Raw genomic sequence first — 17,827 nt, 5'->3', positions numbered from 1 at the left:
TTGAACTCACGGACCGCGAGATCGTGACCTGAGCTGAAGTCGGACGCTTAACCAACTGAGCCACCCAGGCTCCCCTATATATTCTTTGTTATATCACAAGAGACAGGAAAATTAAGTGGGTGTCCTGTAATATTTAGCAGTTAAAAACTAAAAGGTATCTGGCCTTGTTTTAGAGGTGAAAAGAGGTTATGGTTGAAACAGGAGGAGAAAACCCAAGAAGGAACCAGAAATGGTTCCAAGGAAAAAGCAAGGAGTTTTCTGCATCTCTTTTGCTTTAAATGAGACGTGCATATTCTGATACTAACACTGTATAGCCTACAAAATGAAGAGAACCTTTTCTAATAGAGCATATTTTATTTTACTCTTAAAAATAACAACACTGACCCTTCCAGATATTTGTGCTGGGAGATTCAAATCTAGGACCTTCTTGCCAACAGCCTACAGAAATTTCCCTTCAGCCTTTCAGGGAAGTTATTCTATGTTGCTACCTCCATTCGCTACCTCCGTTCTGTGAGCAAATTTCCTGCAACTTTTTAATTAGCTTAACATTCACAGAAGAGACAACAAATGAATGTGAATTATTTTATGAACACAAATAAGAGAAACATAAACAACATGGCACTAAGTCTTGTTAAACTGACACAGAAGAACAGGACTGAACGTGAACATGACACAACAGCCAGGATCTGGGAGGGCCTCTGGCATTACGTCAGAGCCTGGATGGGAGGAGGGCTGGAGCTCATTAAGAAAAGGCCTGCCTAAACAGTAGTGCCCTGTTTCCTGGAACTGGGGCTAGCAGGCCTGTAGCTGGTTTGCACATTAATTGCCAACCATCCCCAGGCTGTCCAGGTAGAACTTGCAGTCCGAGTCTTGCATTGCCTGTACAATAACAAGAATGCAGCTTTGTGCTGACTGAGCAGTAACATTTTATCTGGTACATTAGTCTGATTTCTGATACTAATGGCCTTAAGTAAAATGGAGGATTTTAAATTTGATGGAAAAGAGCGCATACCTGTCGACTACGTGAAGGGGATAATGCAACCCATACCTACCTGTAACATCTGGGACCAGATCTGGAACTTCCAAGCCAAGTCTGATGATCTGCTTATTGCCACCTATCCTAAAGCAGGTAGGGGAGAGGGGAGAGGGGAAGGTGAAGAAGAGAGTTAGGAAGGTAAGTGGGGAAAGTACATTAATAATGAAATAAAGGAGTGGGAAATTGTTTACTGGACGGAGTGATATGGCTAAGATATATATCTTGTGGAAACTGAAACTACAGAAAAAAATATTAAAATGATGTACAAATTTTAAGAATTTAATTCTTCCTATGATGTACATATTTTTTTAATTTTTCTTTTTTGAGAGTGAGACAGAGACAGAGTGTGAGCAGGGGAGAGAGGAAGACACAGAATCTGAAACAGGCTCCAGGCTCTGTGCTGTCAGCACAGAGCCCGATGTGGGGCTCAAACTCACGAATGACGAGATCATGACCTAAGCCAAAGTCAGACACTTAACCCACTGAGCCACCCAGGTGCCCCTGATGTACATTTTTTTTACTTCCCCAGTAAAGAGTGAATGAAAGAGCTGAGAACTAAAGGGCTAGATTTATTGATTTGTTTGTTCCCAATGCAGGCCCTTACTGCAGATCCTGTAAAAAAAAGAAAAAAAGAAAAAAACAAAACAAAACAAAACAAAACAAAAAACTTCTTTGTGTGTGTGAGCTAAAAAGGGGACCCCAAGGCTGATTTGGGGAAGAGTTATGGGAGCTTTGGTCCTGCAATGCTGATTTCACCTCAGCAGCCCCCAGAAGCCCTCAAAATTCTCTCAGTTCAGGGTCTGAGAACTACTGTTTTGATTTCCATCCTCCATCATGGCATGTTGTGAACCTACTTCCTTGTTTCAGTAATTAGTTTAACAGAAGTTGCTATAAAAGTAAGAATACTTGAGCCCAGCCACTGTATCATAAAAATTTTAGGATAAGCAGGGAGAAATAGTTCTCTACAGATTTTTGTGCATATTACATATATAGTAAAAATACACTATTTAATTCACAGCCAGATTGCATGTACATTTGCTCTTTGAAAAATCAAGTTACCTGTCAATAACCCCTCTTTCACACACACACTCACACACGCACACACACACACACACACACACACACACACATAAACACCAAAAAATCTAAACCTAAGCATTTTCTGAGATTTTATGTTCAAACCTCTCTTGAGTCTTTATATCTAATAATCCTAATAAAATACTACCAGCAGATGAGAGCCTTAGACTCCTAATTTTCTAATCTTACTCATCGTGAGCCCATTCAGGATTAAACTTTCCTAAGTTTGTGAATGTAAAAGAATTCACTGGTAAGAATCACATGTCATAGTCTTAATTTTGTCCACAACTCTACTTGATCATCATTTCAGCATAATGTTTAATAGTTAATCTTTCTCCGCCTCCCAAATGTGAGCAGCAAGATTTGGTTTATTTAAGGTTTTCATGGGTTAGGATTAATGGGGCTTCAACAATCCAAATAACACACTAAATAAATAATATGCTTGCCAGCTAATGTAATATTTAATCATCACTAAAACCTTATCCATTAATAAAGGCTAAATTTATTGGAGGGAAGAATGAACAAGCATGGATGAAAAATATGGCTTACACCTAAATTTTTAAAAGAGTAATAAATACTCTGTGAATGAGCCAAGAGAAAAAATATATTATAAAATCACTGACCTCTAGAGGATGTATTGAGAAATTCCACTCATCCCCAAACCCCTAGCAACATGTGAACCTGCCCCATTTTTAGCTGGCCCATGGCTATAAATTCAGAGTGACCACCTAAAACCAGTACAAATAGCTCTAACTTTCTTTGACTAGATAGCTGAAGAAATATTGTTCTTTTATCCTGTAATAAAAGAGTTGGTGCCAGAAAATATTAGAGACCAACTCATCTATGATATAAAATGTAATTTTTTTCATTGTTTCCTAACCTATGCCCTTCCTGTAGAGCTAAAAGCACTAAATTGACAGTATGAGGAAAGGAGTCTATAATGAGATCTGATTTCAGAGAAAATAGGAAGATTAGCCCAGATTCATGATTCAGAGAACCATTCTCAAATTGTTCATCTTCCTGACATGGATTTGTCAGAATGTCTAGTACAATAGCTCTTCATCAAAGGATGAAGATTTAGTTGGTAGGCACTGTATCAGTCAGAATCAGACAGCACACAGAAACTGGGCCTGGGAGACAAAGGGCCCTTCTTCCAGTGGCTTCTTGCATTTGAGACACTGGGCAGCAAAATGTGGTATGGCCTCTGCAAAATTTCTATCTGTTGAAGCTACCTTTCAGGAAGAATGACCTCTATCTCTCTTCCACGTTTCAATGCATTTCATCAGGGGACTCTAAATAATATTCAGAATCTTAGTGGCAAAGAAGTCTAGATAATGCACTTTTTAGCATTTCAGTCCCTGAGATAAGGGGAAAATTGAGAAATGGGTGAAAATGGATACTAAGTACCAATGATCAATATCCAGCCCAGATACTAATTATTCACTTGTTCATTCAGCCAACACATATTAAGTAGCTCCTATGTAGCAGCCCTACTATGTGCTTGGGAAACGGTTTGAAAATCACATAGTGATTACTCTCCAGGAGATCATAATCAGGTGAGAAAGACCTTTCATTCTAGCTTTCTTATGAACAATGCAGCTATATCAATGAGATAACAATTCAAATTAATAGTTGTGACAGGCAAAAAAAAAAATGAACTGCATATTTATCAATATAGTGTCCACTCCAAATTGCAGCCTTTATATAAAAATTCATATTGTGATAACATAAGACAAATAAAAAATGATGTTTTCTGAATTCCACTATAAACCTAGCTTTAAAATTCAGAGAGATATTCTAACAAATATGATCATATTTTAAGAAATGTAGTATACTAGAGGCAACTGGGTGGCTCAGTCAGTTAAGCATCCAACTTTGGCTCAGGTCATGATCTCACAGTCTGTGAGTTCGAACCCCACATTGGGCTCTGTGCTGACAGTTCAGAGCCTGGATCCTGCTTCAGATCCTGTGTCTCCCTCTCGCTGCCCTTCCCCTACTTGTGCTCTGTCTCTCCCTGTCTCTCAAAAATAAATAAATGTAAAAAAATCTTTAAGAAATGTAGTATACTAAATGTCTGTGCATCTTCATCTTACATGTGGAATAAGGAACAACATGGACTCAGGAGATAGTGGACTTAATACAAAATGAAGGTGATGTTGACAAAAGTCAACGAGCACCTACTTATATACGATTTCCTTTCATCGAATGGATAGTCCCATCCATGAGATCTGGTGAGTATGGAATAGCAACACTTGACTATGATCCTAAATATACACTGAGGGTTTTTTACTATCACATTCACAGGCATTCAAGCTGAAAAAAAATCATAGAAAAGACATAAGAATTAATACAACCACTTTGAAAAACTAGAAAAAAATTAAATTCTAGGCATTCAAGCATTACTAATGAATTATGTGACTGTATTTTTTTAACTGTGTCTGGCCGTTGCTAAACTCCAGACATTTTCTAATGGAGTTACTGATTATACACAAGTTTTTCTTCTCCATTAGAAATTAATTGTATTCCACAAAGTTGAGCCCAAGTGACATAATTTCATCATGGAAGGGTTTGAATCTTTTAGGTTCTTATTTGTTTGGTTTCTTGTTTGTTATGGCTAAAGACTCTTTTAGCTTTAAAAAATCATTCATAAGCTAGACATATTATCTCAGATCTACTGTTACAGTGCTCTCATAGTTGCCTTGAATTGTTCAACTGTTCCTAAAGTAGTAATAATGGAAGCAGTAAGATGTTGAAGCAAATAGAAAAAAAATGGTGGTGAGTGATCAAAAATCAATTTTGCAGGTTTGGAACAAGCTAAGCAAATGCCCTCACCACGGACCCTGAAAACACATCTTCCCATCCAGTTGCTGCCACCATCCTTCCTAGAGAAAAACTGTAAGGTAAAAAGCAAAAGGAATTCACAATTTACTCCTTAAAACAACCCTAGAGTGGTCTTTAATTTCCTCTTAAGACACTTCACTTGTTAAAGAAGAGAGAGTCCATCTCTTCACAATAATCAATATGCAAATTGATTTGAGTCTTTTTGAAGTCCCACAAAAGTCAAAATCATAAGAATGCAGCATCAGAAAATCTCATCTGTATGGAATGTACCCACTTGAACATAATTTGTATGAGCAATAACCAAATATCAGTCTAATCCTCTTTTTGCTACTTTCCTAGATAATCTATGTAGCAAGAAATCCAAAGGACAATATGGTGTCTTATTACCATTTCCAAAGAATGAATAAAGCTCTTCCTGCTCCAGGAACCTGGGAAGAGTATTTTGAGAGTTTTCTGGCTGGGAAAGGTAAGAGAATTCAGTTTGTTTCTTTTCTGTCTCAAAATTCTCAAACACTCTAAAAAGAAAAAATCATTTCCTTAGAATATCTGGGCCTCTGCCTGCTTTACTGTGAAGAAATCATCAGTATGATACTCTCCCTCTCTTTAGGAAATCTCCTTTCAGTGGAATATTTGTTTGTTGGGCTTCTGTGATTCATTACCCTGTTTTTCATCCCTCCTTGCAGTGTGCTGGGGATCATGGCATGACCATGTGAAAGGATGGTGGAAAGCCAAAGATCAACACCGCATTGTCTACCTCTTCTATGAGGACCTGAAGAAGGTGAGGAGCAGTGCCATGTAAAATGTTCCCATTGGACTATAAGACATTTAAGTCATAATGTATGGACCCTACTGGGGACTCATAGATTGAAACAGGGAATAGAAAATGCTGCATTTCATTGGTTACTGCTGTCCATGAATCAAAGAACACATGGGATATCAGGAGTTTATGTATCACATAGTTTCATCTACAATTTCCTGGTGCTCTGGGGTATGGTACACTGTTTCCATATAGGCAAAATGCAAGTGATACCTTTATTTTCCTCCTTCATATCTATTTTAAAATTCCATTTAGAAAGTAAAACATTTCCTAGCACATTTTGTGTTTTTTCATCAGTACTTGAGAAAAACTCATAATTTCGAGAAATGGGTTAAGAATTTAGGGTGTAATGGAAAATACTAATGATTTAGATTCAAAATTCTTGAATTCAAAGTGTGGCTTTCCCTACTGGCAATTATTCTTGGTAAGGACACTTAACATCTTAGAGATTTACTTAGTTTCCCTAAATGCAAACACTAGATAGTAATATATACTCTTCCAAGATCTACTGTGAGGACTAAATAAGATGAGGTTCATGGGAGTTTACTATAAATTATAATATACCCAATACTATCTATGACTTAACTAAATACAGGGATCTATGAAAATTAGAGTCTCTGTTCTTCAATTATCACTGAAAGCCTTGCTACTCAAAAGATGTTTCACAGACTAGCTGCATGGGGCTCTCAGACCCCACATCAAGCCTACTAAGTCAGAATGTGCACCTTATAAGATGCCTTATAAAATGCCTAGGGGATTTGTGGGCACATTAGCTTAGATGTATGTCTCCTGGGTTCAGTCACTGCTGGGCCTCATCTAGCTGTTTCTACAGAATATCAAAAGAGTAAAACAGAATCATTTTTATTTTTTTAGTCAAGATACAATAGACAATTAACATTATATTATTTTCAGGTGTACAACATGATTTAATATTTGTATATGTTTTGACATGAGCACCACAATAAGTCCAGTTAACATCTATCACCACAGATAGAGAATTTTTTTCTTGTGATAAGAATTTTTAAGATCTATTTTCTTGGCAACTTTCAAATAGACAACATTGTATTATTAACTATAGTCACCATGCTACACATTACATACCCAGGACTTATTTTATAACTAGAAGTTTGTAACTTTTGTCTCCCTTCATCCATTTGCCCATCCTACTCTCTATCTCTGGCAACATCAATCTGTTCTCTGTATCTATAAGTTTGGTGGTTGTTGTTTAGATTCCACTCTACAGTTTCTTCAAACAGAAAAGGTCAGATATGCGCCCTATCTGCCCTATGTGCAGAGAGTTATCTACAGAATTCTACATTTAGATATTCAGTTAAGAAATATTATGGCAGGGAATCGTATAAGGGAAATGTTTGCTGTTTAATGAATAGATATGACAAACTGAGGAAGCCATAGAGGGAAGGAATACTCTGCTGTTAAACACAGAGTAGGAAAACTCCATGTAGGTGATGCTTGTCCACATGATATCAAATGTATCATTATAGGGTCAAAATAAGAATATATCATCAAGAATGATGCCCTTTTAATGGGGTATATCCTAATGTATTATGATGCCAGGAAGAAACTTTATTGAACAGGTAGTCTAACCTTAGAATCCCTAGAGCCCTTTTAAATATTTCTGTGATCATGTTCTGGAATGCCCCCTAACTAGTCACTCAAAGCTCAATATTCTCTGCACTCTTTTTTTTTTTTTTTCTGGTGTAATTTCTCTTAGCTTTTCTTTTTTTTTTTCCTCTTTTTTAAAAATATTATTTAAATCCAAGTTAGTTAACATAAACTGTAATAATGGTTTCAGGAACACAATTTAGTGATTCATCACTTACATATAACACCCAGTGCTCATACCAACAAGTGCCCTCCTTAATGCCCATCACCCATTTAGTCCATCTCCCCACCCAACACCGCATCAGCAACCCTCAGTTTGTTCTCTGTGTTTAAGAGTCTTTTATGGTTTGCCTCCCTCTCTGTTTTTATCTCGTTTTTCCTTCCCTTCCCCTATGTTCATCTGTTGTTTCTTAAATTCCACATATGAGTGAAATCATATGATTTTTTTCTTTCTCTGACTTATTCTCTTAGCATAATACATTCTAGTTCCATCCACATTGCTGCAAATGGCAAGATTTCATTCTTTTTGATTACTGAGTAGTATTCCATTGTATATATATTCCATATCTTCTTTATCCATTCATCAGTCAATGGACACTTGGGCTCTTTCCATAATTTGGCTATTGTTGATAGTGCTGATATAAACATTGGGGATTCCTAGTCTATGTGAAGCCAATTAATTAAGCACTTTTGACATCCAAGCTTTTAAAGCAGAAGACACAGATGTCAGGCTATGCCTTTCTACTTTCTTTCCCCTACCACTCCTCCTAGAGATAGGGACTTCCCACGGCCACAGCTCCCTAGGGTGGTGTGTCCCTCTGATGAGGAAACATTGGAACTCTCAGGAGCACATAAACATCTAGACATGCTGGGTAGTAGAATTACTAGTCATGGGTGTCTCTTGGGCACTCATGGGTGCAAAATAGTCCTCTCCCATTCTCCTGCCACCACTTACTTCCACCACTGAAATGGTCTGGGGACATTTCTATCAATGAAACAGGAGACAGCCTCCTTAAATTGTCTTACCCTATGCTTCCACAATACCTTTGCTCTTATCACCAGTCTATGGACTCTCCTTGTTGGATATTTAATTGACCAAGATCCCCACCCCCCGCGATAACTGACTTGCATGGGACACTTGGGCATAACTCTTAGTGAAACACTCTCCCTGCACTGCATGTCACTGTATGCTGAATGTTTCACTAACACTTCAGTTTTTGCTCCTATGTTAGAGCAAGAAAAGTTTAATAATTCCAGTTAATAAAAAAGAGAATATTATGGACCATCATGTTAAAATGAGTCATTTATGGATAGTTGAGCATTTGTGATATAAGATTTTTTAATTTTATCTCATGGCATGTTACTGATTACTGTTATTAATTCATTTCAGTATTCTTATTAAACCAATTGTTTTATATCAAGTCTTCACTTTTCTTTCAACTCTCATCATAGAATCCAAAGCAAGAAATTCAGAAGCTGGCAGAATTTATTGGAAAAAACCTAGATCATGAAGTTCTAGATAAAATTCTCCATCACACTTCATTTGATGTTATGAAGCAGAATTCAATGGCAAACTATTCATCAATTCCTACTGAAATCATGAACCACTCTGTTTCTCCATTCATGAGAAAAGGTTTTTATATTTTCTTTTGATCATAATCTTAAAAGTGTTGTGCAACCTTTCATAGCCTTGGGGGAATTTTCTTTCCTGTGGCTAAGAAAAAAAAAAGCTCTATAACAAATGATTCTGGGATTCTTAGGAAACCACAAATGAAATGAAAACAATGTTCAGACAATTGAAGAGTAAGGTGTGGTGTCTAAATCCCACCCCTTCCCCCCCCCAACTCTTCAGAGATCTTACTGATAAGGTGAAAGCACACAGAATTAAATGAGATAAGGCAAAGAATCCATTTTATAATGGATTTACAAGGGCTTTATGCTATCAGTTAGATTTAATTCATTCCAAAATACTTACTGAGTGGCTACTATGTGCCTGGCACTGTTCTAGGTAATGTCTAGAGCAGTGAAAAAAAACACAAAATTGTCTCCCCTCATGAACATTATATTCTAGCCACAAATAAAATAAGCAAGAAGAATACACAGGATAATAGATGATGGTAAGCACTACAGGGGGAAAAGGCAATCTGTGAAAAGGTAACAGGAGTTGCAATTGGAGAATTTGGGGGATTTTTTTTTGTTTTTTTCCTCAGAACTATACCTTGAATTCTCTCACATACAAGCCCTTCCTGGTAGGTCTATACAATGAAAGCTATAGGCATAAGCACCTACCACACTTTGACGTGCAAAGAGGACAGGAGAAAAAGACAAGAAATCCCCCCATGCCTGCTGTTTTAATTACTGTAGTTTCATTTCCCCCATTAATGTGACTCAGTGGGTAATGGGCTCTCCCGTTACCAGATCAGATAAGAAATTCTTCTTCCCTTCAGAATGAAATTGACAGGTTAGCAACAGAAATGTTTTGTTCAATATTGCTTCCCAGGAAGGTAGAACAGAAATATTCACACAGAAACAGGAAAATAGAGAAATACAAATTGACTCTCTCCCACATGACTGTTTCAGGGACAGTTGGAGACTGGAAAAATCACTTTACTGTGGCTCAGAATGAGAGATTTGATGAAGACTACAAGAAGAAAATGGCTGATTCCAGTCTAACTTTCCACTTCCAATTCTCATAAAAAAGAAAACAAAAATTTTTTTTAGTTTATTACCTAATTTATTGGGTAATAATTAAATTTTGTTGCTCAGATCACATAATATTGGATTAGGTTCTCAGACTAGTTGTTTATTGTGTTTGCTTTTGTGCACTCTAAAAAAGTGGGGATAAAGCTAACAGAGATTGGGGACAAGGTGGAGAGTGGGAGGAGAATGGCAGTGTGGAAGGAATGAGGTTCAATCATCACTAGTTAAAATCCTGGCATCATTGCTAATTATCATTATGTTTAAGTTTTCTACAGATCATGTGTTTGTTAACATTAAAAATTCTTCATTCCTTATATAAGAAAACATTAAAATTTTCGGAGTAAGTGTTCTTTCAGACTAACTTCTCAACACAGCACTAAAGTATGTAGATAGTGACTATTTCTCCCAGAAAGTAATTGGTAGCCAAGTAACCATCGTGTAACTCTGTTTCCCCCTGAAACTTTCCAATTCACTTCAGTGTTCTTTCTATAATACATCTATCCCTATCAATTACCACATCCTATATACTTAACTCTCTCTCTCTCACCTCAGCCAGTGCTATGATTCAGTCTTGGAGTCATATCTTGATTTGCCTCCTTCCAGTGAATCCATAATCATATGCTAATCCACCAACAATATCTCAGTTTTTCTTGTATGAAGTCTCATTTCTATAGCCACCCTTCTGGTTCAGAAACCTTTTACCCATACTAGTGTAAGCTTCCTAACTAATTTCTCTCTTCCTCGCAAATCTATTAGGGTTACTTTCCTAAAACAAGATTGTGATTGTATTTTTCCTTAGCTCTAAATAATACTTCAATGACGCTGAATTTACAGTGGTTGAAAGATAAATCCCATGCTTTTTAGCCATCAATTCATAGGCAGCTATAAACATATGATATGGTTGATCTCATCTTCCAAACCACTTTTCTAGCTTAATTTCATCTTCTAAACCATCTCCTTACTTCAGCAAATTAGCTACTCACTGAGCCCTGATATCTTGCAGGTTCCTACCCTACTAGTTTTATTTTCACCATGCCTCTATCTGAAAACATATTCTACCTATCCAAACCATATAACATGCCTCAATAACCAGGACAAGTGGTTCATTCCTTCTGCAAATACTGAAAACTGAAGAGATCATTTGTTCTTCTGAAGTTCTCTACACTTAGTATAATTCTTTTGTGATTAAGATTAAAGTATATTACATCTCTTATATGTATATATTGTCTTTCTTGTGCTTATTAAAATTTTCGCTTATTTATTTTTTTCCAAGATAGAAACATTGCTATATACTTCATTGCATCAAACAAAATAGGACAAGCACGAAAATAAGTAACTGAAAGAATATGTCTGTCAAGGAAATTCAAAACAGCTAACTTTTTATATAGTAGTACCTAAATTTATATTTAAGTAGTACCTATAAAAGTTATCATCTTTAACTGCTGTCCAATATACTAGCTACAAGTGCCTATTTAAATTAATTAAAAATAGATAAAATCTAGTTCCTCATTTCCACCAGTTAAGTTTCAAATGCTCACTAGCCACACATACCTAGTAGCTATTACTTGGACATTAGAAAATATTTCTATCATCCAGAAAAGTTGTATTGGATAAGACATTTTATTTTTATAACAATTCTTTGAATGTGGCAGTATTATCCCACAGAGAAAACTAAAACTAAAGTTCAGAGATATTAGTTAAGTTACTCAAATAAGAAATGTTGGAATTTACTTTCAAACACAGCTCCAATGGTTCCAAAACCCGCACTTTTAACTGTTCAAAATAGAGTCTCTCCCTTCCTGTTCTTACCACAGTCCCATCACAGGTTCATAATGATCACTGCTAACTAAAGGATGCCCAACCCAGACCCAGACCTAAAAATAACCAGACTGTCAAGATGTCAGCCACTCCCCACCATGATCAAGTGAAGCTTAACAATAGTCTATTGAATATCTAAAATATTCCCACTGTCCACATGCTCTGAAGTAGACAGAGTCCTAAGCCAACAATAGCTTCCCACTTGGCACCCCTAGCATCTGTCCAGTCTGAAATCTGTTTTTTATACCTTTATATCTCTAAAGTTCTCTGTGAAATTGGTTACAATACCTGCAGGCTCTTATCTGAATGCAGTGCTTTCTGTGACTATGTTCAGTTCTCCCCCACATACCACCACTACCCCCAAGACACCAAAATCCATGCTCTGCCCTGCTGCCTCACAAAGATAACTCAGAGGAAGGGGGCATGTGCTCAGCCCATGGCTCTTGGACTTTTGACCTTGCACTCAAGTTGCTACCTCTTACCTTCCTCTCCCCTTCAGTCTTTCAAAACCATTGATTAGCATATTATATTCTAGATCTAGTCAAAATTGTTTCCATTTTAGCAGAAAATTGCAATAATGTATTTAGTCTTTGTAATACTTCTGATACATAGAATCTATCAAATACAGAGTGCACATTCTATGTTTTATCATATGTGAGCGATAACCTTTAACTCCTATGGAAGAAGTCTAGGTTTGAATCAAGAAAATTAATAAAGCTTGATTTGGTATGAAATGTATTTATTTTTAAAATTATATTTCTATTGATACTTTACTAATAGACAGGAGCCAAGTAGCATTATGGTTCATTCACACCAAATTGTCTCTAGCATTGCTAAGAATATATGTTCTTTTTAATGTTTTATATAGAATCATAATACTGATTTTTTGCACTATTTTACTTCTTGCATCTCTATACATGCACTTTGATTTTCCTTACTATTTTCTTTTTTAAATGTTTTATTTATTTTTGAGATAGAGAGTGTAGGTGGGGGACAGGAAGAGAGAGGAGGGACAGAGGATCCAAAGCAGGGTCTGCACTGACAGGCTGACAGCAGTGAGCCCAATGTGGAGCTCAAACTCATGAACCATGAGATCATGACCTAAGCTGAAGTCAGACACCAAACCAACTGACCCACTCAGGAACCCCAAAAATGCCCCAATAAAACAGGAAATTAGAAAGTAAATGGTTTCTGACTCCCCAGACTAGAGCACTAATGAAAAAGGTAAATGCCACAGTTCACCACAGCACCAGAGAGACTACAATATGAAAGATACCAACGTGAGCAAGAGATCACAAGTTCTTAATAAAGAAAAAAAAACTTAACTGAGAAAGTATACAAGAAGATCAAAGAAGTCACACCCCAAAAAGGCTTGAGAGGTCCTCAGAATTTCTAGCTAGGCTGAATGACAGTGGTCTTCCCTTATACAAAGCAAATACGTAAAGACTGGAAAAAGTTACTATTTTTTTTTCAAATGCCCAAATCACAACATGAGGTCATAAGGCATAAAAAGAAACAGAGAAACATAGCCAATCAAAAAAACAAAATATATCTCCAGAAATAAGTCCTAAATAAACAGATATCTATGAATTATTTGACAAAGATCCAAAATAATCATCTTAAATATGCTCAATAAGTTTTAAAAAAAAAGAACACAGAAAGCTAACTAAATAAAATCAGGAAAATAATGCATGAATAAAATAAGAATATCAACAAAGAGACAGGAACTACCAAAAAAAGAAGAAGAACTTGGGGCACCTGGGTGGCTCAGTCAGGTAAGCATCCAACTCTTGATTTTGGCTCAGGTTATGATCCCAGGGTCATGGGACCAAGTCCCATGTCAGGCTCCATGTTGACTGTGGAGACTTCTCAGGACATTCCCTCTCTCTCTCTCTCTCTCTGTCTCTTTCTCTCTCTCTCTCTCTCTCTCTCTCTCTCCTCTCTTTTCTCTCTCTCTCTCTCTCAAAATGAAAAGAAAAGAACTTAACAAATTCTGGAGCTAAAGAATACAATAACCAGATTGAAAATTTCCTAGAGGTATTAAACAAGAGACTTGGTTAAACAGAAGAAAGAATCCATGAACATGGAGAAAATGAGTCAGAAAGGCAAAAAGAAGAAAGTATGAAGAAAATCAAAAAGAGCCTAAGGGACTCATGAGAGACCATCAAAAACAATGTGGAAGCCCCAGAAGAATAGAGAAAAGGGCAGAAAGATTATTTCAAAAAAGAACAGGCGAAAAATTCCCAAATCTGAGGAAAGTAATGTAAAGAGAAATCCAAGAATTTCAACAAATTGCCAATACACATTATTATCAAACTGTAAAAATTACAAAGAGAGAATTTTAACAGTAGGAGGAGAAAAGCAACTCATCACATACAAAAAGAAAAAGTATTTTAAGATTATCAATTAATTTCTCAACAGAAAACTTATAGGCCAGAAGACAAGGATCACACACACACACACACACACACACACATTCAGGTGATATATTTCAGAAAGTGTGGAAAGAAAAACAAACTGCCAACTAAGAATACTGTATCTTGCAAAAACTGACCTTAAAAAATGAAGGAGAGAAGGACCCTGGGAAGATAGCAGAGTAGAAAGCACCAGAAATCTGTGTCCCCCACCTAGACAGCAAGTGCACCTTCAAAATACCCATGATATAACCATTTTGGAACTCTGGAGTCCATTGAAGACCTGTAAATTCAAAGGAAAGGCTTGAACTGTAACTTGCCATTAAGTTGAGCCAATTTCAGCCCTTAGAACAATAGTAGCTCCCATAAACTGCTGCCAGCACCATGGCAAGCAACTATACACATGTTCCTGAAACAAACTACACACAGTTTTTGGCGGAGCCAAAGTGGGCAAAAAGGACCCTCTCCTTTTTGATAGATAACTATCAGGCATCTGTGCTTTTATCACTGATTGCACCAAACACACCAGTGCTGACAAAGAGGTAGCTGGCCATCATTAGTGCACCTCCCCCAATTGTTGCAATCCCCTCCTTCTCTAGATGAAGTGGTTTCCAGGGGATTTAATGGACTAGTACCCTTTTTCTCTCTTCATTTTCCTCTTTTCCCCTTTTTGAAAGTCAAATATTAAAGACTAGGAAATTCTAAAGTAACTACATATTCAGAGAAAATTAAAAAGTGACCACTTATATGCCCAAGGAAAGGCATGTGTTCAGAAAAGACTTGAGAATATCTTAAGTCTACATCTCAGAAAGAGTCTTTGCAAAGAGGCAGCTGATAGCAATAAAAAAAAAAAGATAAACAAAGACAATAACAAAAAAAACAGCACACCCTGGGGAAGAGGAAGAATCTGATTCCCAAAATTATCACATTATTAGATTCTTATGTCCAGTTTTTAATGATCACAAAGCACACAAAGAATCATGAAAGTATGATCCCTTCAAAGGAAAAAAAATCAACAGAAACCATCCCAGGAAAAGAACAAATGGCAGATCTACTAGACAAAAACTTTAAAACAACTGTCTTAAAGATTCCCCAAGTATTAAAGGAATACATGGAGAAAGTAAAGAAAATAACTTAGGAACAAAATGAAATATCAATAAAGAGATAACAATAAACAGAAAGCTAAAATGTTAAAATGGGAAATTAAAATAACAGAAATAAAAAATTTACTGAAGGTAATCAAAGGCAGCTTTGAACAGAGAGATGAAAGAATCGGCAAACTTGAAGATAGAATGATGGAAATTATCAGTCTGAGAAACAGGAAGGAAAAGACTGAAAAAAGTGAACAGAAACTAAGGGACCTGTGGGACACAATCAAATGGGCCAACATATGTGTTGTGGGAGTCCTAAAAGCAAAAGAGAAAGAAAAAGTGGCAGAGAAAATACTTGAAGATATAATGGCTGAAAAAATGTCCCAAATTTTATGAAAGACATGAATATGAATATTCAAAAAGCTCAATAAACTCAAAGTAAAATGAACTCAGAGAGACAAGATACATTATAATTATAATTTTGAAAGACAAAGAAAGAGAGAAACTTCAAAGGAGCAAGAGATAAGGCACTCTTAACATAAAAGGATCTTTAATAATAGCACATTCTTCATCAGAAACTTCAAACACCAGAATGATGTGGGTTAATGTATTCAAACTGCTAAAAGAAAAATACTATCAGCAAGAATCCTATAGCCAGCAAAACTGTCCTTCAAAAGTGAGAAAGAAGTTAAGATATCCCCAGATAAACAAAAGTTGTAAGAATTTGTTTTCATTAGACCTGTCCTACATAATGAAACGAAAGGATACTAGACAGTAACTCAAGCCATAAGAAGAAATAGATAAGATTACATGTTAGGCCACAAAACAAGTCCCAATAAATTTAAGATTGAAATCATATCATGCATCTTTTCTGACCACAACTGCATGAAACTAAAAATGAATCACAATTTTAAAAAAACTGGAAAAAATACAAACACTTGGAAGCTAAACCAAATGCTACTGAATAACCAAGAGTTTATGAAGAAATAACCAATGGGTTTATGAGAAATATGGGTTATGAAAAATAACCAATGGGTTTATGAGAAAGAAGCAGTAGCTGGGGGCATCACATTTCCTGATTCCAAACTGTATCGCAAAACTATACTAATCAAAACAATATGGTATTGCCAAAGAATTAAAGATAAATGGAAGAGAATAAAGAGCCCAGAAATAAGCCTGCATATAAATGGTCAATTAATTTACAGCGAAGAAGCCAAGAATATAATGGGAAAATGATAGTCTTTACAATAAGTAACACTGGGAAAACTGGATAGCCATATGCAAAACAATGAAATTGCACCACTATCTTGCACCATTTACAGAATTCAGATCAAAATAGATCAAAGACTTGACCATAAGACCTAAAACTATAAAACTCCTAGAAGACAATATACGGGGTAAAGCTCCTTGACATCAGTCTTAGCAATGATTTTTGGATTTGACACCAAAAGCAAAGGCACCATAAGTATAAATAAACACTGGAACTATATCAACCTAAAAGGCTTTTTCACAGCAAAGGAAACAACAAAATAATAAGGCAAACTATAAAATGGGAGAAACTATTTCCAAGTCATAAATTTGCTAAGTGGTTAATATCCTAAATATATATAATACTCATACAACTTAATACCAAAAAAATCCAATTAAATAATGGACAGAGGATCTGAATATATTTTTCCAAAGAAGACATATAAATGGACACAGGTATGTGAAAAGTTACTCAACATCTCTAATCAGAGAAATTGCAAATCAAAACCATAATGAAATACCATCTCATACCTGTTAGAATGGCTATCATCAAAAAGACAAGATAACAAGTGTTGGAAAGGATGTGGAGAAAACTATGGTAAAGATGTACACTGTTGGTAGGAATGTAAATTGATGCAGCAACTGTGTTAAATAATAAGGAGGTTCCTCAAAAATTAAAAATAGAACTACCACATGATCATGCAATCCCACATCTGGGTATGTATCCAAAGAAAATGGAAACTGGATATCTGCACTTCCATGTTGCAGCATTATTCACAATAGCTGAGATATGGAAACAGCTAAGTGTCCATCAGTGGATGAATGCATAAAGAAAATGTGATGGATGGATGGATGGATGGAAACATATATTCATAAACATGTACATATAATAAAATATTATTTAGCCATGAGAAAGAAGGAAATTCTGTCATTTGTGATAACGTAAATGGACCTTAAAGTCATTATGTTTGGTAAAATGAGCTTCACAGAAAAAGACAAATACTGCATGGTATCACTTAAATGTGAAAATTTTTTTAAAAAGTCAAACTGATAGAGCAGAGGGTAGGAAATTGGTTGGCAGGAGCTGGGGAGTGCTGGAAATAGTGAAAGTTTGGTAAATGGGTACAAACTTTCAACTATAAGATGAATAAGATGAACCTAA

The 17,827-nt window shown here is 36.1% G+C and overlaps 1 protein-coding gene across 2 annotated transcripts; it reads left to right on the top strand.

Moving 5' to 3' along the window:
• The first annotated feature begins 739 nt into the window (after window positions 1–739).
• SULT1C4 (sulfotransferase family 1C member 4) lies at window positions 740–11,312 on the top strand. 2 transcript variants are annotated; one of them, XM_049650166.1, is made up of 7 exons: window positions 741–1,129; window positions 4,219–4,344; window positions 4,916–5,013; window positions 5,294–5,420; window positions 5,638–5,732; window positions 8,847–9,027; window positions 9,975–11,312. In XM_049650166.1, the coding sequence occupies exons 1-7, from the start codon at window positions 961–963 to the stop codon at window positions 10,088–10,090; spliced, it is 912 nt and encodes a 303-aa protein (XP_049506123.1). In that variant the 5' UTR covers window positions 741–960; the 3' UTR covers window positions 10,091–11,312. The 2 variants fall into 2 exon arrangements, with proteins under 2 accessions (XP_049506124.1, XP_049506123.1); XM_049650167.1 differs by lacking the exon at window positions 4,219–4,344 and having other exon boundaries at window positions 740–1,129.
• The last annotated feature ends 6,515 nt before the right edge of the window (window positions 11,313–17,827 follow it).

The sequence above is a fragment of the Panthera uncia genome (assembly GCF_023721935.1).
Source record: "Panthera uncia isolate 11264 chromosome A3 unlocalized genomic scaffold, Puncia_PCG_1.0 HiC_scaffold_11, whole genome shotgun sequence".
Classification (NCBI taxonomy): Eukaryota; Metazoa; Chordata; class Mammalia; order Carnivora; family Felidae; genus Panthera; species Panthera uncia.
This window is presented reverse-complemented; position numbering and strand designations above follow the sequence as displayed.

Bases quoted from the DNA above. Each gene is read 5' to 3' on its own strand.
- SULT1C4 (XM_049650166.1), top strand. From the start codon at position 961: ATGGCCTTAAGTAAAATGGAGGATTTTAAATTTGATGGAAAAGAGCGC. The intron at 1,130-4,218 runs GTAGGGGAGAGG...ATGTGGAATAAG, and splicing joins TGCCACCTATCCTAAAGCAG to GAACAACATGGACTCAGGAG. The intron at 5,733-8,846 runs GTGAGGAGCAGT...CTCTCATCATAG, and splicing joins TCTATGAGGACCTGAAGAAG to AATCCAAAGCAAGAAATTCA.